General features: G+C 36.9%; 1 protein-coding gene across 2 annotated transcripts in view; it reads right to left on the reverse strand.

The window, feature by feature from the left end:
* The window catches only part of RBL2 (RB transcriptional corepressor like 2), a 44105-nt gene that overhangs the window by 19246 nt on the left and 1345 nt on the right, over positions 1–23514 (reverse strand). For both annotated transcript variants that reach the window (XR_014327015.1, XM_082862797.1), the window contains exons 2-9: positions 22100–22230; positions 19676–19876; positions 16392–16456; positions 12758–12886; positions 11083–11243; positions 10926–10990; positions 9783–9969; positions 1266–1432 (exon numbers count right to left, since the gene is read on the reverse strand). Coding sequence is in view for 1 of the 2 variants with exons in the window: in XM_082862797.1 (XP_082718923.1) it covers positions 1266–1432; positions 9783–9969; positions 10926–10990; positions 11083–11243; positions 12758–12886; positions 16392–16456; positions 19676–19876; positions 22100–22230 (1106 nt within the window). In the remaining variant the exon portion in view is untranslated. The remainder of the gene's footprint in view (positions 1–1265; positions 1433–9782; positions 9970–10925; positions 10991–11082; positions 11244–12757; positions 12887–16391; positions 16457–19675; positions 19877–22099; positions 22231–23514) is intronic.

A 23514-nucleotide genomic window follows, 5' to 3' on the forward strand; every position in this document is an offset into this window, starting at 1 on the left:
AAACAAGGTCCATCTGAGAAATATGACTTAGGAAGAGGCCATACAGACAAACCCTGTTGGGTGTCAATCACAATCAAGTTTATGAATAAAGTAGACTTCATGAAAATGTACAGGAAAATTAGTCAGCCTTGGTATTTAATGAGTCTAGCTATGAGCGGGAAATTATTTTATGTTTATACAGAGCTTTCTTACACCACATCACCAGAAATCAAATTGGCTCCTACAGAGTCTACATCATTAAATCATAAATTTTTAGGAACAGGAGCAGTCTTGGAGGTCATTTTGTCAAATAAATTTGCCAAAAATTATGCACAGGTAATGAAAGTCAGTCTATTGTGTTTTTCACTAATGCTCCCTGATATTCCTACTAGTATCAAACAGATCAAAGGAACTAAAGGTAGTTGACTTCCTTCTCAGGCTAAGGGTGTTTTATAAAACTTAGAAAGTTACAGTGGTTTTACATTGGTTATGAATCTAACTGGCTATCTTTTCAAATCTGACCAACGCTTCAGAAATTTGCTCAGGTCCAATCCTCTTCCTGCAGCCCTTTGACAAACACCCATCTTTACAGATCCCCCGCTTCCCTGAAATCTTAAGGGAGAACAACTGGTAATAGATAGTTTGGTGCTTTATTCTACAGTGTCTAGTGTTATTAGTTACTATCTCCTGAACTATGTTAAAAAATAATGGAGAGCTATGGACTGAATGTTTGTGTTGCCCCCCTCCTTACCCCCTGCCCCAAATTTATATGTTCAAATCTAATCCCCAATGTGATGGTGTATGGAGGTGGGGCATTTGGGAGGGATTAGGTCATGAGGGTGGAGTCCTCATGAATGGAATTAGAGCCCTTATAAAGGAGACCCTAGAGAGCTCCTTTGCCTCCTTCTGCTACATGAGGACACAGCAAAAGACAGCTATCTATGAACCCGGAAGCAGTCCTCACCAGACACTGAATCCGTTAGCACCCTGATCTTGGACTTCCAGCCTCTAGAACTGTGAGAAATTTATTTCTGTTGTTTATAAGCAGTCTACCATATTCTGTTATAGCAGCCCAAGAAGACTAAGATACTGAGAAAAAAAGGGTCATTTTCTATTCATACGTTTTATATTGCTATGTCCTCTAAGGACTAACAACAGAACTGAGCATGCAATTGATATAAAATTATCAATGGGTGAATTAAGGCACAAAGGGTGAAAAATTAAAATAGAAAATTGGAAAATAGTCAACAACCAAATCTTAGAAGACAAGAATGGCTCAAACTAACCTTAGAATCTGTTCCAGTTTCTCACTTGGTGCATTCCTGAGGCCTGTGAGCATGGTGTGGAGACGACTCAAGCTATGTGTAGCTGTAGAAACTGGAGTCACACAAGGGCTGTTACCCTTAATGTACCTCACACCAGTAAGTGGGGTAGAGATCCTAAGTGCTTTAGACTAAAGAGGAGGAAAAAGAACATTATTTAGGTCAAAAAGACCTAAACTACTTTCAATTACTTCATGAATGGGAATTTCAAGCTAATCAGAACTTTATATTATCAATAAATATTAGTGATTTCTGTCATTATTCTTGGAATTTAAACGTTACACCACTAAGAGCCACGACTATCCATGTGAAATTGTGTGAAAGGACAATCTGCACTTTAGACAACTAAGAAGTTTGTTCCTTAAAAGTTAAATGTTTATGGGAATTCCCTGGCAGTCCAGTGGTTAGGACTCCACACTTTCACTGCTGAGAGCCCAGGTTCAATCCCTGGTCAGGGAACTAAGATCCCACCAACCACTCCGTGTGGCACAGCCAAAAATAAAAAGTAAAAATAAAAAAAAAGGTTAAATGTTTAAGATAAGGCATAATTCCCTATTATTCCTCCTTCAAAACTTAAGCTTGGGGCTTCCCTGGTGGCACAGTGGTTGAGAGTCCGCGTGCCGATGCAGGGGACACAGGTTCGTGCCCCCGTACGGGAAGATCCTACATGCCGCGGAGTGGCTGGGCCCGTGAGCCATGGCCGCTGAGCCTGCGCGTCCGGAGCCTGTGCTCTGCAACGGGAGAGGCCAAAACAGTGAGAGGCCCGTGTACCACAAAAAAACAAAAACTTGAGCTTGAAGGCAAACATAAGCATGAAAATATTAAGGCTATCTCTGACAAACAGAATTTCACCGTTCCCATCTACTGCTATTTTTGTAATTACTCAAAGATTGACAAAGGAAAGCTGAGAATAAATCTGGCCCAAATGAAATCCATGATTTAACAAAAGCTCATCTAAATAATCAAATTTGGACTGTCCTGGTGGCGCAGTGGTTAAGAATCCACCTGCCAATGCAGGGGACATGGGTTCAAGCCCTGGTCCGTGAAGATCCCACATGTCGTGGAGCAACTAAGCCCGTGCACTACAACTACTGAGCCTGCGCTCTAGAGCCCATGTGCCACAACTACTGAAGCCCGCGTGCCTAGAGCCCATGCTCCACAACAAGAGAAGCCACCACAATGAGAAGCCCACACAATGCAACAAAGAGTAGCCCCAGCTCGCCGCAACTAGAGAAAGCCCATGCGCAGCAACAAAGACCCAACACAGCCAAAAATAAATAAATGAAATAAATTTATTAAAAAATAATCAAATTTGCTTCACAGGAGGATAAAACAAACATTCTTAGATGCAGAATACAACCTGATGCAGAACAGCCTTCTTCAGTCTTCTTGCCCTTCTTTACCTTTAGTTACTAGAACCTATCACAGTTTTTCCCCCCAAAGCAGACAGATCTTCAGAGAAATAAGTTTAAGTGAAATTCTTGAACACAAATATGAAAAAGATATAACTTAACGTCAAGAATATAGCATGAATACATAGGCTATAAATTTAAGAAAACTGAAATCGTATCAAGTATCTTTTCCGACCACAATGCTACAAGACTAGATATCAATTACAGGAAAAGATCTGTAAAAAATACAAACACATGGAGGCTAAACAATACACTACTTAATATCCAAGAGATCACTGAAGAAATCAAAGAGGAAATCAAAAAATACCTAGAAACAAGTGACAATGAAAACATGACGGCCCAAAACCTATGGGATGCAGCAAAAGCAGTTCTAAGAGGGAAGTTTATAGCAATACAATCCTACCTTAAGAAACAAGAAACATCTCAAATAAACAACATAACCTTGCACCTAAAGCAATTAGAGAAAGAAGAACAAAAAAACCCCAAAGTTAGCAGAAGGAAAGAAATCATAAAGATGAGCTCAGAAATAAATGAAAAAGAAATGAAGGAAACAATCAATAAAACTAAAAGCTGGTTCTTTGAGAAGATAAAATTGATAAACCATTAGCCAGACTCATCAAGAAAAAAAGGGAGAAGACTCAAATCAATAGAATTAGAAGTGAAAAAGGAGAAGTAACAACTGACACTGCTGAAATACAAAGGATCATGAGAGATTACTACAAGCAACTATATGCCAAAAAAATGGACAACGTGGGGGCTTCCCTGGTGGCGCAGTGGTTGAGAGTCCGCCTGCCGATGCAGGGGACACGGGTTCGTGCCCCAGTCCGGGAGGATCCCACATGCCACGGAGCGGCTGGGCCCGTGAGCCATGGCCGCTGAGCCTGTGCGTCTGGAGGCTGTGCTCCGCAACGGGAGAGGCCACAACAGTGAGAAGCCCGCGTACCGCAAAAAAAAAAAGGACAACCTGGAGAAATGGACAAATTCTTAGAAATGCACAACCTTCCGAGACTGAACCAGGAAGAAATAGAAAATATGAACAGACCAATCACAAGCACTGAAATTTAAACTGTGTTTAAACATCTTCCAACAAACAAAAGCCCAAGACCAGATGACTTTACAGGCAAATTCTATCATTTAGAGAAGAGCTAACACCCATCCTTCTCAAAATCTTCCAAAATATAGCAGAGGGAGGAACACTCCCAAACTCATTCTACGAGGCCACCATCACCCTAATACCAAAACCAGACAAAGATGTCACAAAGAAAGAAAACTACAGGCCAATAACACTGATGAACATAGATGTAAAAATCCTCAACAAAATACTAGCAAACAGAATCCAACAGCACATTAAAAGGATCATACACCATGATCAAGTGGGGTTTATCCCAGGAATACAAGGAGTCTTCAATATATGCAAATCAATCAATGTGATACACCATATTAACAAACTGAAGGAGAAAAACTATATGAACATCTCAATAAATGCAGAGAAAGCTTTCAACAAAATTCAACACCCATTCATGATAAAAACCCTCCAGAAAGCAGGCATAGAGGGAACTTTCCTCAACATAATAAAGGCCATATATGACAAATCCACAGCCAACATCGTCCTCAATGGTGAAAAACTGAAAGCATTTGCACTAAGATCAGGAACAAGACAAGGCTGCACACTCTCACCACTCTTATTCAACATAGTTTTGGATGTTTTAGCCACAGCAATCAGAGAAGAAAAAGAAATAAAAGGAATCCAAATTGGAAAAGAAGAAGTAAAGCGGTCACTGTTTGCAGATGACATGATACTGTACATAGAGGATCCTAAAGATGCCACCAGAAAACTACTAGAGCTAATCAATGAATTTGGTAAAGTAGCAGGATACAAAAACTAATGCACAGAAATCTCTTGCAATGCTATACACTAATGATGAAAAATCTGAAAGTGAAATTAAGAAAACACTCCCATTTACCATTGCAACAAAAAAGAATAAAATATCTAGGAATAAACTTACCTAAGGAGACAAGAGGCCTGCATGCAGAAAATTATAAGACACTGATGAAAGAAATTAAAGATGATACAAATAGATGGAGAGATGTACCATGTTCTTGGATTGGAAGAATCACCATTGTGAAAATGACTATACTACAATCTACAGATTCTGTAGCAATCTACAGATTCAATGCAATCCCTATCAAACTACCAATGGCATTTTCACAGAACTAGAACAAAAAATTTCACAATTTGTATGGAAACACAGAAGACCCCGAATAACCAAAGCAATCTTGAGAAAGAAAAATGGAGCTGGAGGAATCAGGCTCCCTGACTTCAGACTATGCTACAAAGCTACAGTAATCAAGACAGTATGGTACTGGCACCAAAACAGAAAGACAGATCAATGGAACAGGAGAGAAAGCCCAGAGATAAACCCACGCACATATGGTCCCCTTATCTTTGATAAAGGAGGCAGGAATGTACAGTGGAGAAAGGACAGCCTCTTCAATAAGTGGTGCTGGGAAAACTGGACAGGTACATGTAAAGGCATGAGATTAGTATACTCCCTAGCACCATACACAAAAATAAGCTCAAAATGGATTAAAGACCTAAATGTAAGGCCAGAAACTATCAAACTCTTAGAGAAAAACATAGGCAGAACACTCTGTGACATAAATCACAGCAAGATCCTTTCTGACCCACCTCCTAGAGAAATGGAAAACAAAAATAAACAAATGGGACCTAATGAAACTTAAAAGCTTTTGCATAGCAAAGGAAACCATAAACAAGATGAAAAGAAAACCCTCAGAATGGGAGAAAATATTTGCAAATGAAGCAACTGACAAAGGACTAATCTCCAAAATGTACAAGCAGCTCATGCAGCTCAATATCAGAAAAACAAATAACCCAATCCAAAATTAGGCAGAAGACCATATAGACATTTCTCAAAAGAAGATATACAGATTGCCAACAAACACATGAAAGGATGCTCAACATCATTAATCATTAGAGAAATGCAAGTCAAAACTACAATGAGATATCATCTCACACCAGTCAGAATGGCCATCATCAAAAAATCTAGAAACAATAAATGTGGGAGAGGGTGTGTAGAAAAGGAAGCACTCCTGCACTGCTGGTGGGAATGTGAATTGGTACAGCCACTATGAGAACAGTATGGAGGTTCCTTAAAACACTGCAAATAGAACTACGGTATGACGCAGCAATCCCACTACCGGGCATATACCCTGAGAAAACCATAATTCAAGAAGAGTCATGAACCAAAATGTTCATTGCAGCACTATTTACAATAGCCAGGACATGGAAGCAACCTAAGTGTCCATTAACAGATGAATGGATAAAGAAGATGTGGCACATATATAGAATGGAATATTACTCAGCCATAAAAAGAAACAAAATTGAGTTATTTGTAGGGTGGTGGATGGACCTGGAGTCTGTCATACAGAGTGGCAGTCAGAAAGAGAAAAACAAATACCGTACGCTAACACATATATATGGAATATGAAAAAAAAAAAAGAAAATGGTCATGAAGAACCTAGGGGCAAGACAGGAATAAAGACACAGACCTACTAGAGAATGGACTTGAGGATATGGGGAGGGGGAAGGGTAAGCTGTGACAAAGTGAGGGAGTGGCATGGACATATATTTACTACCAAACGTAAAATAGATAGCTAGTGGGAAGCAGCCGCATTGCACACGGAGATCTGCTCGGTCCTTTGTGACCACCTAGAAGGGTGGGATAGGGAGGGTCGGAGGGAGGGAGATGCAAGAGGGAAGAGATATGGGGACATATGTATACATATAATTGATTCACTTTGTTATATAGCAGAAACTAACACACCATTGTAAAGCAATTATACTCCAATAAAGATGTTAAAAAAAATACATAGGCTAATAAAATATCTTTTCTAATTTTTCCAACAAACTCTGAAAGGTTAAGATAGCTAAAGAGTTTTTTACTATTCAAGATAGACTATATTTCCCTATGTATTAAATGTGCTTATTCTAGAGATAGTTGTAAAAACACCCAGCAAAATTTTTACCTGGCAACAGAACTATTCAAGTTTCATGAGATACAGAAAAACACAGTAATTCGCCATACAGAAAGAAATCTATATGTGTTTTCTCTGTGAATTAAACAAGAGTAGAGCCAAGACTTCCACTTTGTTTCAAAGAAATTAATTCTGTAATTTTTTTTAGGTCAATAAGATGATCTGCATAGATTAACTACATTCAGAAGATTTCTCCCTATATTTAACAGCTTTTCTTACAGCCTCCTTCTTCCCTGTTTATGAACCAGTGCATTGCTGGGAGGAGAAGCAACAGCAGCAGCCAGCAGCATCTCACCACGTGGCCCACAGGTAGCAGCACTTCCACAAAGGAAATGACATACGACGACCACAAACAACTTCCTGCCTGTAGTCCTCAAGGTCAGCATGGGGCTTCTTGGTAGCCCTGTTTAAGTTCTTAGTTTAAAGCTTCCTGTGCATTCTGATCAAGAAGAGTCTCTCTTTAACTTCTTAGACCTCTTTTATTGTCTATCAACTCATACTACTAGGTAACCTCTCTTAATTCCATGGCTTTAAAAGCCAACCGTATCCTAATGACACTATATATATCCTAAGGGTATATATATATATATATATATATATATATATATATATATATATATACAGCCCTTACTTTTGCTGTGAGCTCTAGTCTTGTATCTCTAAACGGCCTATTTAACTCCTCTACTAGAATATTTAAAAGACTTCTCACCCTTAACGTGCTCATAACTCTAATTCTTGATTTTTTCCCCGCTAGATTTGTTCTTTCCCCTCAATAAATGTCAATAGTAAATATTTATGGAATGCCTACAAGCACTGAATACAACACTGGTCATAGACCTCATAAAGCTTATATTCTAATGCAGGGAGACAGATAATAAACAATCCATCTATCCTTCCTTCCTTTCTTCCTCTCTCCCTCTCTTCCTCCCTCTCTTTCTCTCCTTCTCTCTCTCTTTCTATGTATTTATTATCTTGAGACAAACAATTCTTTATTTCTACCTACCTACCTACCAACCATCAGACACTGATAAATACTAACAGGAACACTAATGGCAAAGTAAGGGGGAAAGCAAGTCCTGAGGTAGGGGAGGATGCTAGTGGTTATTATTTTATACAGTAGTCAGGTTATCAGAGATCTGAAGGAAGCGAGGAAGTAAACCACATGAGCGTCTTGAAGAAACATGCTCTAGGCTGAGAAAACAGCAAAAGCAAAGGCTTTGAGTTGGGAGTATGCTTGGCATATCTGAAGAATGAAAAAGCAGGTTAATGTGGCATGAGTGGAAAGGGTGAGGAGGAAAGTGGTGGGAGATGAATTCAGAGAGGTAGCACGGCTAGATCACTGAAGACTTTTTAGGCATTTGTAAGGACTTTAGCTTTTATACCATTCACCCAACTGGAGTCATCACTGTTTTCTTTCTTTTCACACCCTAGATCCAAGCCATCAGTAAATTCCAGGATATTCATAGCTGTTTTGTTCACTGACATAGCCCCAGTGTCCAGGACACAATCTGACATACAGCATACCTTGAGAATATTCGTTGAATGAGAAAGCAAACCAGTCTTAAGTCTGGTCTTATAGGTGAGTAACCCCTTGGAATTAGCTACACTGCCTCTGGAAGCACCTGTCAGAAGGTGCTTATTTTCTGTTGTATGAACACCACACAACAGAAGGGAAACTCCTAGTCGCCATCATCCTAAGTGTCTGCATGAAATATACACATGATCCTGAAACTCAGTTTAACAGAACTTTCTTGAAGACTACAGATTCTCAGTTTCTCTAGTCTCTTAGATGAAGGTACCAATTTGGGTCAATCAACATTTTCTAAACACTTACTATGTTCAATATGGGCTGTATATTACTGGCCCATCTTCTCAAAACCAACAATCATCAGCATGATACATTCATTTACATTTATATTAAATTCTTTTTCCCAGATCTAACCAAAAATTTTGAAAGTCAAGGTTGACAAAATTTAAAACAGTAAACATACAGATAACTTTTTTTTTTGGTCCTCAAAAGTGTTTTTTTTATTTTGTTTTGTTTTTTTGCGGTACACGGGCCTCTCACTGTTGTGGCCTCTCCCGTTGTGGAGCACAGGCTCTGGACGCGCAGGCTTGGCGGCCATGGCTCACGGGCCCAGCCGCTCCGCGGCACGTGGGATCTTCCCGGACCGGGGCACGAGCCCATGTCCCCTGCATCGGCAGGCAGGCTCTCAACCACTGCGCCACCAGGGAAGCCCCAAAAGTGTTGTTTGTTTGTTTGTTTGTTTTGTTTTACATCTTTATTGGAGTATAATTGCTTTACAATGGTGTGTTAGTTTCTGCTTTATAACAAAGTGAATCAGTTATACATATACATATGTTCCCATATCTCTTCCCTCTTGCGTCTGTCTCCCTCCCTCCCACCCTCCCTATCCCACCCCTCTACGTGGTCAAAAAGCACCGAGCTGATCTCCCTGTGCCATGCGGCTGCTTCCCACCAGCTATCTATTTTACGTTTGGTAGTGTATATATGTCCATGCCACTCTCTCACCTTGTCACAGCTTACCCTTCCCCCTCCCCATATCCTCAAGTCCATTCTCTAGTAGGTCTGTGTCTTTATTCCTGTCCTACCCCTAGGCTCTTCACGACATTTTTTTTTCTTAAATTCCATATATATGTGTTAGCATACGGTATTTGTCTTTCTCTTTCTGACTTACTTCACTCTGTATGACAGACTCTAGGTCCATCCACCTCATTACAAATAGCTCAATTTCGTTTCTTTTTATGGCTGAGTAATATTCCACTGTATATATGTGCCACATCTTCTTTATCCATTCATCCGATGATGGACACTTAGGTTGTTTCCATCTCCTGGGAGATAACTTTTTCAATTAAGATAAGTAGGATGTGGATTTTCTTTTTCACACTGGAAGCAAGTAAAACGCATCTACACACACAATTACCAAAATAAAATAGAACCTCTGGCATGTCTGCTCCTGTATTTCCACTCTTCTGGCATGGCTCAACTCACCTTGTCAAAGTGCTGCTGCAAGATGCTTTTCATCTGCACCCTTTCAGCAGTCTCTGTTCCTGAACCAGTATTCAAACACCTTGAGAGGGTCCCAATTTCCTCTTCAGCATCCTCTCCAAGAAAAATCCGCTCATCTAAATTCCCAACAGATAAAACATACTCCTCATAGGCCTTATTGATGGCTTTACTATAGGGGAAAAAAAATAGGCAAAATGTATACTCACGAAACTGCCATTTCAGTTGTTTTAGGCTACTTGTTTCATTTTTTTCATTTACTAAAAATTCTAATAATTTTGTAAAAGTTAAGTTTTAGTGGGATCACTGTTAATTATAAAAACTGAGGAGTATAAAATGCACGCTTGCTCCATTATGCTCATGCCTTGTACAGTAAGTATATTTTGGTGACAGTATTTCAGGATAGGTATCCTGTACCAAGCTGCCTGGTAGGTACAGCTTCTGGTGAGAAGCCTAATTATCTTTCTTAGCTGCTCCAGGCAAGTTTGAAGACCTAAGTACTTCCACATCATCATTCTTCCCCTGTGTAGTTCCAAAAGAATTTCTTTATTTCAAAAATCATGATCCAAAAGCTTAACTATTAAAGCTTTAAAGAACGGCCATACAGTTTTCAATAAATCTAAAACATGTGCTTCGAGTAACAGTTGACAGAATTTTTTACTGCATCCCTATATTCTGCCACAAGACATATTCTAAATTTCCAGGACACAAACAATAAAAACATGAAACTCGGGCTTCCTTGGTGGCACAGTTGTTAAGAATCCGCCTGCCAATGCAGGGGACACGGGTTCGAGCCCTCGTCCAGGAGGATCCCACATGCCGCGGAGCAAGTAGGCCCGTGAGCCGCAGCTGCTGAGCCTGAGCTCTGGAGCCCGTGAGCCACGGCTGCTGAGGCCTGCGCGCCTAGAGCCCATGCTCCACAACAAGAGAAGCCACCACAATGGGAAGCCTGCACACCACAATGAAGAGCATCCCCTGCTCGGCACAACCGCGCGCAGCAATGAAGACCCAGCGCAGTCAAAATAAATAAATAAAATAAATTTAAAAAAACAAAAAAACATGAAACTCTGAGGCTTCCTAGGTACATAATTTAAAACATTAAAGTACGTTTATAACAGAAGTACTCACAAACTCTCTCCAAAATTCCCAGGTTCTAAAAAACCAGTAAGATTTTCTTCTTTTCCCTTAAGGAGCTATGATGAAAGAAAAGATCCTTAAGTCATCGTATTAAATCAAGTCTTTGCCCAGAAGATATTTTCAAATTACTTCTTTACTACTTACAAACCTTTTTTTCATAAAGTTTCCTAATATAGGGTTTCCAGAAATGTTCCTTTATTCCCTTTGCTTCCAAAACTAGGCCGTCATGTAAGGAACAGAGTTTCTCAATGACACAAGGTGGGTCGGAAGAAGGTTTAGAATCCTTAGCGTGAAAATCTTCAGATAGACCTGTGATGGGTAAAATCATAGAGATAGCAGGTAGCATTCCATAAACCAAACTGTAATAAACTAAAATATAAATAATAGTCTAATCAGCACTTGAGTTAACATATGAGTGTACAGGAAATAGTGTAAGGGCCTAATTTGACTCCATTTAAATATACTTCAAAAAGAGCAAATAGAGGTAAAGCGTATCACTGCTCAGAAGATTTCGGTTATTCAGTTATCTACCTGGAGATGGTTAAAAAAGAAAAACTAAAAAAATAATTTAGTATATTGCTATAAGATCTAAAAACCAGAAAAATAAAATTTTGCCAATAAGCGTTACAGTCAAATAAAAAATAGCACTTTGAAAAAAATTACTGTTCAAAGTACACACTCTTTATATACTTTGATTTAATTATATTATATGTATTTATCATATTAATTTACAGTCCTTGTTCTAGATTCAATGCAAGAGAAATAAAGAAGAGGGGATAAAATGAAGGGAAGCAGCTATATAGAAATATAAAAGGGAGTTAGGAAGGAAATAAAAGAAAGGACAGAATACAGAGAACATTAAACTTACCAAACCAGAAGCAACTGAAGTAATTAACTCCACTAACTTTAAAAATCTACCTTGAGATTCAGACAAGCTGAAATTCTAATTGTAACCACCCCACAACTAACAATCACTCTGAATCCTACCAAGTTATTATTCAAATAGCAGCAGCATTATATAATAGCTCAATAAATACTTTTTTTTTTTTCTGCGGTACGCGGGCCTCTCACTGCTGTGGCCCCTTCCGCTGCGGAATACAGGCTCCGGACGCGCAGGCTCAGTGGCCATGGCTCACGGGCCCAGCCGCTCCGCGGCACGCGGGATCCTCCCGGACCGGGGCACGAACCCGCGTTCCCTGCATCGGCAGGCGGACTCCTAACCACTGCGCCACCAGGGAAGCCCAATAAATACTTTTTAATATTTGCTTTATACATAATTGGTCTCTTACTGTATATCATTCATAGAAATTATATACCTTAAAGCCTACTAAATGGATAGCCAAAATAACTATCATTTCCAAACACCTTTTAGTTTAGAGTTGAAAATTCATTTTACTTATTTTAGAACCATAGCTACTCCTCTTCTATAGAAAAGATCTGAAATGGAGATTCTTTCAATAAATCTGCTTTGACCTCCTCCTGTGTGTCAGCCATGAAACTTGCCAATGTAGAAAACCACCGTCAGCTCTAATGTCATCTTCGCTACTCCAGGTTTTTAAATTCCTTCTTCTTGTTGAATATATATTTCAGAAACTTCTAAAGTTGTCATCTAAGACTTTAAACTTTGTGATATTTGCAATTTCTTTTTCCATAAATATTTTTACAGAGAGCTCAACTCCTAGTTGTAAGTACTCTGGTGATGAAGCTTTGAAAAGCATTTATGTTCTCTGATGCTAGGAAAGCTGTAGTATGTGTACAACTCCCAACAGTAAACATAATGTAGAAATGTGAGTTGTCTGATAGTCTTTGATTTACAAACTTACCTTTAAAATTAGGGTTCACAAGTTCTTTACGATTGGAACATTGAAGGGCATTTCCATAAACTAAGTCCAAAGCACACAGCAGAAGATGATAAGAATTAACCAGATCATCACTAATCATGGGGAAATTACCTACAGGATTATAAACAATTATAGAGTTAAATTTGCATCAACTTCACAATATTTTTAAAATAATTTCTTCCTTTAGTTAAAATGACATTATACAACAGTGTACAAAGCTGACTCAAGAGCTACAGAAAGTGTTTTGGCAAATTTACAGTTTGAAATATTAAACTCTTAGAAATTTATTAAACTAGATAGATAAGAGTAAGACCAAGAAGCCCGCCGGCCGCAACTAAGACCTGGCACAACCAAATAAATAAATTTTAAAAATAAGTATTTTTAAAAAAAGAGTTTAAGAAAAACCAAAACTTTACTATAAATGCCATTCATTAATATTCATTAAATAAGCATTTATTAAATGCCTAATAGCTGATCAAAATTTTATCATAATTGGTTTTTCTTTTGAAAATTCTGAACACAAACAACTTCATAAATTATCTCAAGCTGTAAGAAATTGTTTGGTATGAAAATATTTTTCTGTCAAGAAAACTGGTAGAAATGCTTAGATGGGAAAAGCTGAAAAAATGATTAATATAATTATTTTTTCATGTATGTATTTTAAAAAGACCAGAAACTATAATCAGACTCCTAACAGTAATATTTTAAATACTTTTTGATGTAGTAATACAAGCTCATATAAATTAATGCAACAGGACCACAATAAAAGATATTTCAGTTCTAGAGCTAGTATCCCAGGAATAATTGTTGATGCTTGGTAACAAAAAAATAAACCAAAACCTAAACCTAAAGAAACATGTCATTTCTGTAGTTCTGGTTTAACTCTAACACTGAAAACAGTTTTTATAGGCAGTTAAAACAGTTTTATTATTCTTAGAAATTAAGGAATATTTCTAGATTTTTTTGTATCTTTAAGCATTAAACACTGCATATATATGCTTCATATTGATTTTACACTCTTATAACATCAGATGAATTCAACTTAAATAGCTAACATACATCTGAAGAATTATTTCTAAACCTTGACATTTTCACACTAAATGACTACCCAAATGCATACACACACACACTCACACTACTCTGTTTCAGGCTGTTTTCTCTCCTTTCCTCTAAAGAAAGTTACCACTTACCTCAGCATAGCAGGATAAGCAATTCTTTTTTTTTTTTTAATAGATGGAAATATTTCAACAAATCAATTTAAATGGATTAAAGAGAAAAAATAGTTTTCTGCTGCCAAAAAGACAAATGATAATTAATAGGCTAAACTTTACATTGATATAACCAAACTAACTTGCATGGTTTCACAAAAAAGATGCTTAATATTAAAATATACTCAATTCCTCAGATGTAAAACAGGAAGTGGTACCTACCAGTTTCAAGCTACAAAGCCTTACACACTGACAAGCCTAAACTTGTCGCTGGTGTTGTACCTGCCATGGAAGGAAATAACTGGCAGCACAGTGACTTCTAACAAAAATCTGAAATGCCCCTAAAGATCAGAACCTGAACTCCAGGACTCTCCCATCATGACATACTCTACATTTCAAATCCTGACTTTAGAAATAAATCTCACTTCGTGAGATATTTTATCTTTCAATCAACAAAGATAATCTGACTGAAGACTTGGGATAACATGTAAAACAGGAAGTGGCACCTAACAGTCTTCAGTCCACAAAGCCCTTCATGACAACAAGCCCAAACTTGTCACTCGTGTGTACTTGCCATTGGAAGTCAACAAAGATAACAGGCAAAAGTTAGCTTGTTTATCAGGAATGAGATAATCTGGGATGCCCACTGTTGCAGACACAGTCATGAAAAAGGTGTCTATAAGAGTACACCATCCCCCAAATAACTAAATCAAGAACTGAATAAAACCAACTAAACTACTCTATTGGAAAAGATCCTAGTGAATCATAAACGATCATAGTGCTGGATCGTGGGTAGACAAAGGCTCTTTAGACCAAATAATTATATCGGAATTAATAACAGTAAGGTAAAACTCAAACACTGAGTTAATTGTAGAGACAAAAGCTATGCCACCCCAGTTGACCAAGTGAGACCAAAACCTAAATAAATACACTTCTCTTCCAATAATTTATATAGTACCAAATACTTACCTCCAAGTATACATATGTCATAAGACATAAAACAGATATAAATCCTAGAAGTCAGATATACCTGCCCACAATCTACTGTCAAGGCTAATATCATAACACCAGCCACAGTAAGCCAAGTGGTAGCAAATGTTCCAACCATCATGAAAACAGTTTATATGCTCTTATTAAGCCTTTCTAAATTTCATGCCACTGATCACACCACCTTCATCTCTGCTAAAGAAACATCCAGTGTGATGGAAAGCAAAAATAACCAAGAGCTTATTTTTGACAAAAGAAAGATTTTTCTTTTCAATAAAGCATGCAACTCAGGGAAGGAAGGATAAGTTCTAACCTAACTAGCTAGAAAGGACCAGCTACAATCAGACAAATTGAACTGACACCAAGGGAGTGACACATCCCTGCTAGAGGGCCTACACATGCGGCATGAAACCAAGAGCTAGGAGATGTGGATTCAAATCCTAGCTCTGTTTCTAGCAGCTAGTTTCTGGGCCTCAGTTACTGACTCTTTAAATAAGTTGGACAAATTGATCTAATAATGAGAACCTCTTATATTTATGAAACACCTGCCAGCTCTAATAATTCTTTGATTTTAACTTTGCATTTTATTGGGATATCTTAATGGCAAAGGCATTCTATATAATCTATAGAAAAAGCTGTGTAACTGTACTTTCTGCTCTTCTATATATTAGTAAGAATCATTTCTACATAGATATACAGAGAGGTAAGAACCTGCTGTATAGCACAGGGAACTCCACTTCGCTGTTCAGTAGAAACTAACACAACATTGTAAAACAACTATACCTCAATTAAAAAAAAAAAAAAGACACTATGCCTAGGAATAAGCTGCATAAATTTTACACATATTTTATATTTCATTTCAATAAACTTAGTGATTGTCAATTCATACCTGATTTAAAAAAATACAGAGAGGACAATAATAAGAATAAAAATGTATTTCACTGAATGCAGACCTTGGAAAGGTTAAGTGAGAAGAGGAGGTAGAGAAAATAAGTTGTATCTAAAGGTATTTGATCAAGCATATTTATCTGAACAAGATGTAAAAAGTAATCTGAACTACTCTGAGAACGATCAGTCCCACTCAATTAAATAAGACATGTCTCGTGAAAAATACAGCCCAAGATATAAGCACAGACACACTAATGTGTTTCAGTCCATAATTCAGAGATAATGTGCTTTGGAAAAAATGTTGTGTAAGAACAAAACGAAGGATTTTCCATTTAATGAAGGAAGTTTGGGATACTGTAAAGAATTTCAAAAGACTCTTATGAAAAGGCAATACTTAAAAAAGAACCTGGGACTAAAATCCTTGAGAAATTTTTCAGTGAGAATCTTTTCCTGATACACATTATAGGTTGACAATAGTAGTACCTGAACTTTTAAATAAACTAATACTTAAATAAATATCACTCTTTCCTTACCTTTTGCATATATAAAAAGCACCCAACAAAAATGGAAAACTTCAGACACGGTACAGGGCTGTCGCCTTTGGGGGAGAAAAAAGTCATGAGATAACAGAAGAATCAGAAAAAGACATGACAAATGACTGTAAACTAGGTGAGAAACAAAACCCACAGTTAGAGGGAGGGACAGCAGATTCATTTCACATGGAAAATGTGCAAGAAGTTCTGCTCCAACCAAATACTGGTAAGGGAATAGCTGGGAGCAAGGGAAAGCACTCATCTTAGAAGAAAATTCTGAAGAAGTGTAAAAGCTTTTGCAGGTCAAGATAAGTAAGGTAGAAAATAAAACGAGTAACAATAGTTCTTCTGATGACATCAGCAAGGCTAATGCTGCTTTAAGACCCATGTATGCAGGCAGATATTCCTCCAACTTTTTTTCCCCTCCACCATAGTTGATGAAATGTAAACCCTCCCTCCCTAAAGACATTCCAGATTATATATCGAGTCACAAATGGATTTTTTTTTTTTTTGCTGTGCTGCATGGCATGTGGGATCTTACCCCGACCAGGGACCGAACCCGTGCCCCCTGCAGTGGGAGCTCGGAGTCTTAACCAATGGACCGCCAGGGAAGTCCCACAAAAGGACTTTTTAATGTAAATTCGGGGCTCCCCATAATTCCTTATATTTCTATAATTAGGAGTACCTGTTGCAGGGAGGAGGAAGGGGTAAAATAAAAGTGTACCTGTTATATTTGCTAAGATGTCTGCTACAGGGAGTTTCAGACCTGTTTTAAACTTGGCTTTTCTACCAAATCCTCTGCCAATGTTTAGGTAAGACATCTGTTGGCTCCATATCCCAATAGCCTTATTCTACCAAGGTGCTTTGAAGAGAAGAATCTGAAGACGGGGTTTAGTTCCCGCACTGTCATTAGCTAAGTACACTTGCTCTCCATGTGCCTTAGTCTCTCCATCTGCTAAAAGATCATTCTACTTGGGTATAATACTGTATTTCATTCACCAGTCGATGGCAAGGATTAAATGTCATTGCCCTGCTTTAAAAAGTAGCCTCCCCACCATAGGCATGTGATAAACTACCTAGTTTTGATACCTAGCAAGATAAAAGTCAAACATTTTAGAAGCCATTCTAACTTACAGTTATAAGAAAAATAAGTCCTAGCGATGTAATGTACAACATAAATATAATTAACACTGCTGTATGCTATATATGAAAGTTAAGAGAATAAATCTTAAGAGTTGTGATCACAAAGAAAAATTTTTTTTCTATCTAGTTTTGTATTTCTAAGTGAGATGATGGCTGTTCACTAAACTTACTGTGGTCATCATTTCATGATGTATGTAAGTCAGATCATTATGCTGTACACCTTAAATTTATATAGTACTGCATGTTAATTATACCACAATAAAACTGGAAGAAAAAAACAACACTCAAGCCACTCCAAAAACTGGCTCTAGAACTCTAGAACAAACTTAACCTGCTTAGCCAAATTCCCTCCTACTTTGCTGCTTCGGTGTCTTCATTCTTCATCCTCTGCATAGAAGGCTACCTGTATCTCCAAATTCACCTATCAAAATCCTACCCATCCTTCCAGTCCTATTTCTGCCTACTCCATGGAACCTTACCTAACTGTCTTATACAGAGTGGCTTATTTTTGCCCCCAAAGTCCTACATTTCTATTATCTTTTGCACTTATACATGCCTCTCCCTGACTATACTTACTGTAAGCTCTCAAAAGACAGTGACTCTGGGTTTTGGTTTTTTTTGGGGGTTTTTTTTTTTAACATTTGTATCCTACATACAGTAAGCTCTCAATTAATACTCAGTGAGAAATTTTCAAAGACCAGTGTGTGAGATGCAGTACTGAGTCGTGGTGAAATACACGGGTTCTGCAGGCAGACTACTTAAGTTTCAATAAGAGCTCCACACTTACTCTGTGACCTTGGCCAAATTACTTAACCTCTCAAAGGCTTGTTTCCCCCCACGTGTAACAACAGTATCAACCTCATAAAGCCATCATAATGATTAACTGAAGTGATACATGCTTAAGTCTTAGAAAAGTCCCTGCCCCATAATAAATACTCAGTAAATGGTATACATTACTATTACTAATATTAGCCAAAAGTACTAATAAAAAGTATACAGGGTGATATAGATGTAAAATTTTTAGGTAAACTTATTAGAATTTTCTGAATTAGAATTAAGTAGTCCATACACCCTAATAAATATCAAAGCAAATACAATCTGAAATCATTTTTACAACACTTCAGAGAAAGAAGATATTCTATATCTTTCTATAAATGATCATACCAGCCTCACTTAGACTCAGAAACAAGCTTCTATCCAAACTTTAGAATACTTAATTATAAATAGACAATTCCCTAAAACTGCAAGCAAACTAGACCAGCTGCTTCCGTATCAGTGGGGTCAAGTATATAAAAATGAACATCGTTTTATTTTTTAAAGCTGCTCACTTACTGTAAACATCCTTCACAGTTTGGGAACATTTTTATATTGAAAGAGAAGCAAACATTATTCATTCAATTACAATAACTTCTTTTCCCCTACTTTTCTTGTCAACATTTTTCTAGTTCTATTTTAAGAACAAATTTTCATTTCTACTTTATGAAAAAAACTTTCGTGATAAAAGTAGAGAATTTGTATCCCATAATTGCCCTTATCTACCAGGAAAGATGGAAAACGTCGAGCCAGAATAAGTTTACAGATTTGCAGACATAGTCAGAAGCAGAATTTCATAATAGTTTCAGTTTTCAGTTCCACTATTCTCCCCCCAATCCAGTTTCTCTACTTTTCACTGGTTGTAAACATCAAAATACATAGAGAAGCCTTTTCAGGGGGATTTTTTTACTATTCAGTTTGACATAAAAATCAAATAAAGAAATAGTCTATATGTATTATAATATGTAGAAAATAATAGAAATAGTCAATATTGTCGATAATAGAAAATTAAGTAGTCATATTCTATACCCAAGATTGCTAACTGTTGAGAGTATCTAAGGTCTGATTTTTGCATTTTCGGTTGCTTAAATGAACAGGGAAAGTTTATAGAAACAGAGATTCCACACATTTTGCAACGTGAAAGAAGCCAAACTCTTCAGAGCTTACATACAATGAAAAGCAAGAAATTATTATTGGAAAGAAAGATTACTTATGAAATCACATTTGTTTCTTAAGACTAGCAAAATAAACTGAGGGACACAAACTAAGGGATCAAAACTGTAGTACAGACAAATGTGTATTCCTGCTTAACAAATATAAAAACATACCGCTGTTTTCTTCCTCTTTGTTGACGAGGCTGCTCCTCTTGAGGATATTTAAAAATGTCCTGAAAAATGGGTTCATATTTCTTAAAGATTACAGCAGAAACAGTGAAGTTTCTTTCTAATCTCTCAGTCCGTTCTCTGAACTGTGCGGGTAGGTTTGCCATGTCTTCCCATTTCTTCATCTTGTGAAAAAATTCAATTAAGCTGATATTAAAAATAAAAAATGAGATTTTTTTTGTAATTAACACAGGGTAAAATATACAAATTAGATAATTAAAAGTAATTGAAATTAACTCATTAAATTATATTACTTTTAGACAGTGATATAAAATCACAACTCATGCCTCTCTGGCTAATCTCACAGATTGGTTTATTTCTCTCATCTTCCAAATCTAATTTCCCTAATCTCTTTTCCTGAGATTACCTAAAAGTTTAAAAAAAATATGAAATACATATCAATACAAAAGAAGTGGAAAATAAGTAGTTAACCAGAGAACATAACCAACATTCATGTAACAATTGCCAGATTTAACAAATATAAACATATCAAATACATTTTGCCATGTTTGCTTCAGATTCTACAGAAACAGCCAGTTCCCTTTGGACTCTTCTTCCCCAAAGATAAGCACCACTGTATAGTCTGAGTCTTCCCATCCAAGTGTTTACACTTACTGTGTGATTATATATGTACCCATAAACAGTTTAGTAGTATCTTTTGTATGTGTGGTTTTAAATTTTTATATAAATGGTATCATACTGTAAGTAGCATTCTACAACTTGTTTTTCCATTCAATATGTTTACGAGATTAATGTTGCTACGTGTAGATCTAATTTTTAATTGCTAAAAATATTCCTTCATATGAACTACCATGTCTTGCGTTCATTCCCCAACCAATGGAAATTGAGGTTTCTAATTTTTCACTATAACAAAAATGCTGTAATGAACACATTTCTGTACTTGTACGCTGAAGTTTCTTTAAGAACTACCCTGAGAAGCAGAATTGCTGAGTCAGAGAATATGCATCTTCAACTTTACTAGATACTGCCAAATTTCCCACTAGAGTGACTGTGCCAATTTATACTCTCTCCAATGTACACCAGCAATACAGAGTTCCTATTTCCCTACATAATGACCAAACTTGGTATCATGAGACTCCAAATTTCCCCAATCTGATGAGAATGAAATATTACCTTATTTTTACTTCAAACTTCCTTGATTACTTGTGAGACTGAACATCTTTACCTATATGTATTAGCTATGTGAATTTAGGCCTTTGTGAAATCATATACTTTTCCCATTTTTTAGTAGCTATTTGTCAATTATTTAACTATTTGTTAGTAGTCCTTTATGTAATTCTGGATACTAATCTTTTGTTACACTGTAAATATCTTTTCCCAATCTGCTCTTTCTTTTTAATTCATTTAGTCCATTACTGCAGAGAAGTAAATAATCTGAACCCATAGGTAAAAATTTAAAAACAAAAATTGAGCTTTCGAACTGGAAATAAAACTGAAGTCTGAGATATTACTTGCATTAAAATATTAGGTAAGCTTAGTTTACTAGCGTTTATAATGATGATTCCATAATTTGACCTTTGCTTCTAAAGTCCCTTGTCTGTCATTTAACTGGATGAGTCTGACTCCACTTTTCTTCTTTGTAATGATTATACTTTGCACCTTATTTAAGCCCACTTCTGCAGGTTTACAGCCCAGGTGTTCAACTCTTTACAGCTGCCTCTTGTTCTTAGGCCTAAATATAACTCAGGATGGAGTTCAAGGTTAATAAATAGACTCTGGCTAAAAGATTACATTTCTTGTTATTTTAATAGTAAGTGATTTTTTTTTAAACCACTAGGTCCATAAATTTTGACAGTGGCACTTCCTCCAAAATGCCAAACATCCTTTTTCCACCAATCTTTAATAAGCCAAGAGAAAATTAACCCAAACGGCACAAATAATAAATGTAATCAATTCAATTACACAACAGATAGAAAAAGCAATTTCTGCCTCCTCTTTAGATACAAGTCCAGTACATGTAGTTCTCAGTTTAATACCATATAATATTTACTTTTTCAATTTAGAGTATCTTTACTTAGAGTTCTCCCAATATTACACAATGATAAGTCATTGCGTAATATTAACCTAGTAGGAATGAAAATGTAATTGATTATCTTAATGTAATTAAATGTAATGATAACCTAATAGTAAACGCTTCATACAAGTACCAAATATGTTAAAATTTAATTATTTTTCACCAAATAAATAAAATATAATGGACACTAACTTAGATGTGGTAAAGAAAAACCATGACCTAACTTCTAAATTTAGCACTCCATAGGTACAAATGCTTGGAAAATGATAAAGAGAAATTCCTACTGTCACTATGCTTTTATATTAGTCACACTCTACAAACTCTGACATAGTTACCTCTGCTCTGAACATCTCAGGATTCTAGTTAAAGATACATAGTTTCCTTCAACTGTCCCTTTGCTTACAGTTGGCACAGATTTTCTGCAAGCCACATATAAGGCACATGCTAACCAATGAAGATCATTTCCCTGTAAAAGAAAAGAAAATTGATTTTTAGCTAATGAACTATATATATTTCAGTATGAAAAACTCGTTTAAATTCAAAGTGTTATTTATATGTTTGTGGGAAATTGCATTTTCAATGATGTCCCTGTCCCAAATGCTCTTCGTATAATGTGACACTGACATTCTTCCACAGAGAGGTTGAAGTCTGTGTTCTCTCACTTTGAACTGTCTCAACCAGTACCACAGGTGAAAGTGATGCTATGTAACTTTCAAGATCATAAAAGGCAATACAATTCCACCTGGTGCTCTCTCTCAGGACATACACCGTGGAAGTCCCAGCATGGGAGTAGATCACCTTGGGCAAATTACTTAACAATTATAGAGGCTCAATTTTCTTACCTGAGGACTGTGAGAATTGAGAAAATACAAGAAATCAAAAGATAAAATTCTATAACCACTATTCTATATTAAATATCATACGAGCTTTATTTTCCAGGGTACACTTCCACGAGACTGACACCCGACATTATTTTACAGCATACCTGACTACTAGTTCCACAAGGGCAGGGATTTTATGTTTTGTGCCTTGCTCTATCCCCAGCACCTACGTAACAGTGTCTGGCCATGAACAGGTGATCAAAAAATATCTGGGAAATGAATAAATATCATTCACTTATTGGGTAAACTGAGCTAAGAATCTGAGATCGAAGTCTTTAAAAAACTGAGAAATCAAACAGTTATTTTTTAAAATAATTTACTAACCATCTATTATTTGTCACTTGCTTATATAACCCTGGGCTTCACACAACTTAACCACTGTGAGTTGAAATAATGCTTTTTCTATCGAATTTACAGGGTTATCCTGAGGGTAAAATAAGAGCTTATTTGGAGGCACTTATGCCCATCACCAAAAAGAGCCCTTCTCTTTGTCTGCCTACAGGAACCACTAGGAAAGAAACAAGAACATGGCCTATTCAGCCAGATCGCCAAAGCATGTGAAAGAGCTTTGTAAACTCCAAAGCGCTATCCATATGAGTGCTTCATGCTCCAGAAACTCGACGTTACCTTATTTAACCATCAGAACAGCTTTGTAAGGTAGGTACAAATATCTCAAAGTAACATACCACAAAATTGAGTTTGGAATGGTTAAATTGCCCAAAGTCACCTAGGTCTGTCAGGTTCCAAAGCCAGTATATTACTAGCTTCCCCCCCAACCCCGCCCCGCTGCAGACGTAAAAATGGGAATAAGGAACTGAATTAAAATTCTATTAATGCAAGAATAAAAAAATAATAACCTTAGTGAGTGC

This window comes from Leucopleurus acutus (assembly GCF_964270905.1).
Source record: "Leucopleurus acutus genome assembly, chromosome: 20".
NCBI lineage: Eukaryota > Metazoa > Chordata > Mammalia > Artiodactyla > Delphinidae > Leucopleurus > Leucopleurus acutus.